Source organism: Lathyrus oleraceus, chromosome 4 (assembly GCF_024323335.1).
Source record: "Lathyrus oleraceus cultivar Zhongwan6 chromosome 4, CAAS_Psat_ZW6_1.0, whole genome shotgun sequence".
NCBI classification, from domain to species: domain Eukaryota; kingdom Viridiplantae; phylum Streptophyta; class Magnoliopsida; order Fabales; family Fabaceae; genus Lathyrus; species Lathyrus oleraceus.
In genome coordinates, this window is record NC_066582.1 from 140614966 (window position 1) to 140618117 (window position 3152).

The following is a 3152-nucleotide window of genomic DNA, read 5'->3' on the forward strand; positions in this document are numbered from 1 at the left end:
TTAAATTACAGGTTAAATCTTTTAGTCTTTGGTGGACCACCTCTAACGGTATTCCACACTATAAGTCACCACTAAAGTCACCATTGAAATGTATGGGAAAAAGATTGAATCGTATGGGAAAAAGATTTAAACGTATGGGAAAACGAACCTGTTACGTTTGTTTAGTATATATAGCATAATGCAAATGACCTAGAAGGAACAGTTATCACAGACAAGCACAAGATCCAAATAAAAAACCAGCAGTTTGGGTCATCAATTGATTATATGAAATAAACAAAGAACCACTTTCACTGGAGTGGTAAAACTTGCAATTATGCAATTTTATTAAGAAAAAAGAATGGATGCAGAGAAAATCAAGAATCCATATAATGATGAGGTTCTGTTGGATCTGAGTTACAAAACAACCACCTCCTCCATAAGAAGAAATAGTCAAGTCATTCCTTCTTTCCTATTCCATTTGACATATTATAGATCCCTCGTCCCTGAACAAATGTATAAAGTATTGTTAATAAGATATGGTTATAAACAAAAGGATATGCAATGTAAACTTCGCATTGATAAAGTCAACAGCTAAATATGAAGAAAAAAATCATGTCACAATTGAACTTACAATCATAAAAAGTGAAGCTGCAGTAAAAGCAAGTGGAATTGCAACAGATGTAATCTTGTCATACGGCCCTTTCAAGTGAGTATGCTTACTGATGTTCTGGAAATATTTCTGCTTCTCCAAAAGCTTCTCTCTTTGTCTGAACGGTGTTTCGGTTGCTTGTGTCATCCTGCACATGGCAAACAACTATTTCATAAATGCTTTCCCAAATATGTAAAAGGAGGGAAAACTGTGTGGTTCCCACTAGACTATGATTTTGAGATATATGCAGAACTTGAGCTACCAAAGAATGATTGACTCAAGACTTTCAAGTCATGATACTTTTACCATGTGAAAAGTGTCTGCGAAATATTTGCATCAATTTCCAAACCTAAGCATTATTGCATCTTAACTAAGAACCTCCAAAGCTAAAGGAGTGTATTCCTTCTACAATTTTATCATGCTTCCAAGCCTAAAAAGCCTTTGAGTGAAAAAACCAGTTCTGCAAATTAACGCAGAATGTGCAAGCCTAAACAGAGGGAAGTTTTAGTGAGAATCACAGAATCAAGTGATATGAATTGGCATAAAGTTGCCAGTGCTTTAGATCCACACCTAAGCATTTGGAAGCCTAGACATCCAAGTCCTAATTTCACCAAGTTCCTTATACCCTTTTAAGATTTAAGAGGGTAAGCACATATCATTCCTTTATTTATAACACAAGGAATTTGACATAGAATCAAACAACAATTATTACACAATTGAAGCATTTGAAATGAACATCATAAATCCATTCATCTAAGCTAGCAAATTGGAGGATGGACAAGCCAGTATATTATTGTACCAAGAGGATAATGAATCAACCATACACTTTCCATTCAATAAAAATGCAACTAACGGGATATTCTTGTAACTAAAACTCCATTTTTATTTAACTTTCGTGTCCGTCATAGGATGACAAATAATTCTAACATGAACATCTACCAGAACAGCATGAACAAGCATAGACACCAATAACTTTCTCGAAATTATAAACACGTCGCAATGGTTAAGAAGTTCGAAATATATCTGAGGTCATAATAAATCGTATACCATTCTAGGACTTAAGAAATAGTTTTGCTAACTCAGAAACAACTCATCCAGTTCTCAAATATATTTGAAACAAAAGCATGCAAACCAATATCAAGCCAACAAAATTAAAGATCTTTCTACCAAACCAAACAAACTCCATTTTCCCTCAAATTCAATATGCGGGGTCATTTGTTAATTTTTATTTGGTAAAAAATGTAACAAATAAAAACAGAAATCGTAAAGATTCAAATTCCGCCCAGAAATTTTCAGCAAGATTCGTTTCTGATATAAAGTATCATAAGATGAAAAAAACTCAACGAAATCACCAAATTCAATATACAACAAGACCCTAACTCACATAAAGAAACAGTGTGCCTCAACCTAAAATCCAAATCCCCAACATTTCCACCAAATTCAAACAGAAGCAAGCATGATCATCACAATAATCCATAAATTTGCATGCTTTCAGCAACAACATGTTCTAAATCATTCCGATCCATATGTAAACTAAAATAACTTACACAAAACTCACAATCAACAAAGGTACGGTGTTTAATTATCTTAAATCCCGTAGACACAAGCAATAAAATAACACAATCGAAGATTTCAAGAAATCTATCACTATAGTAGCGAGAAATCACAACATAATCACATATTCAAGGAACACCAGTAATTTTCGCAAAACCACAATTTTACCGAAATCCCTAGATCCAAAAGGTAACGTGCATTCGCACACATGGAGAAAACTCACCTGATTGAAAATCAAAGTATGAATGAAGTTGTAGAAACGAAACCCTAGAATCCTCCCACTCCTTCCGATGTCTATGCGCAAAAGTATAATGTTGTGTCTGAAGAATGGAATTACAAATTAGAGGGTCTTTGGCTTTTGTTATACCTATTCTACCCTTAGTTCGATATGAAATGACCAGCCTATCCTCCAATCTGTTGGGTTATATAGCTTAATGGGCCTTGAACTTGGGTATCTTTTTTCTTTTGAAAATTTTACTCTATACCCCCATTATTTATTCCCTTCCCCTACATTATATTTATTTTGACCAAAATATCCTCGTATAAATAATTTATTAAAAATTAAAAGATGTTATAAAAATGGCTATCAAAATTCTTTTGCAAAGTCTTCTGGTACACAAAATAAAATTTTAAAAAATAAAAAAATACTAACTATCGAAACTCTTTTTCAAAGTTTTCCGATACACAAAATAAAAATTAATATTAAAACTTGATTATCAGAACTCTTTTGCAAAGTCTTTCGGTATACAAAATAAAAGTTAAAAAATATTTTAAAAAATGACTACCGAAACTCTTTTGCAAAATCCAGTACACAAAAATTGACTACCGAAACTATTTTACAAAGTCTTCCAATACAATTAAAAAAAAATAAAAATGCTTGAAAAATGATTACGAAACTCTTTTGCAAAGTCTTCTGGTACACGAAAGTTGACTACCGGAACTCTTTTACAAAGTCTTCCGGTATATAAAA

General features: G+C 32.8%; 1 protein-coding gene across 1 annotated transcript; it reads right to left on the reverse strand.

Moving 5' to 3' along the window:
• Positions 1 to 229: 229 nt before the first annotated feature.
• On the reverse strand, positions 230 to 2566 carry LOC127074125 (uncharacterized). The gene is made up of 3 exons (XM_051015419.1): positions 2406 to 2566; positions 611 to 776; positions 230 to 482 (listed from the first exon to the last, which is right to left on the reverse strand). The coding sequence occupies exons 2-3, from the start codon at positions 773 to 775 to the stop codon at positions 435 to 437; spliced, it is 213 nt and encodes a 70-aa protein (XP_050871376.1). The 5' UTR covers position 776; positions 2406 to 2566; the 3' UTR covers positions 230 to 434.
• Positions 2567 to 3152: the final 586 nt, after the last annotated feature.

Coding starts and splice junctions, on each gene's coding strand:
- LOC127074125 (XM_051015419.1), bottom strand. CDS start 775: ATGACACAAGCAACCGAAACACCGTTCAGACAAAGAGAGAAGCTTTTG. Junction 483..610: donor CAGCTTCACTTTTTATGATT/GTAAGTTCAATT, acceptor ACATTTGTTCAG/GGACGAGGGATCTATAATAT.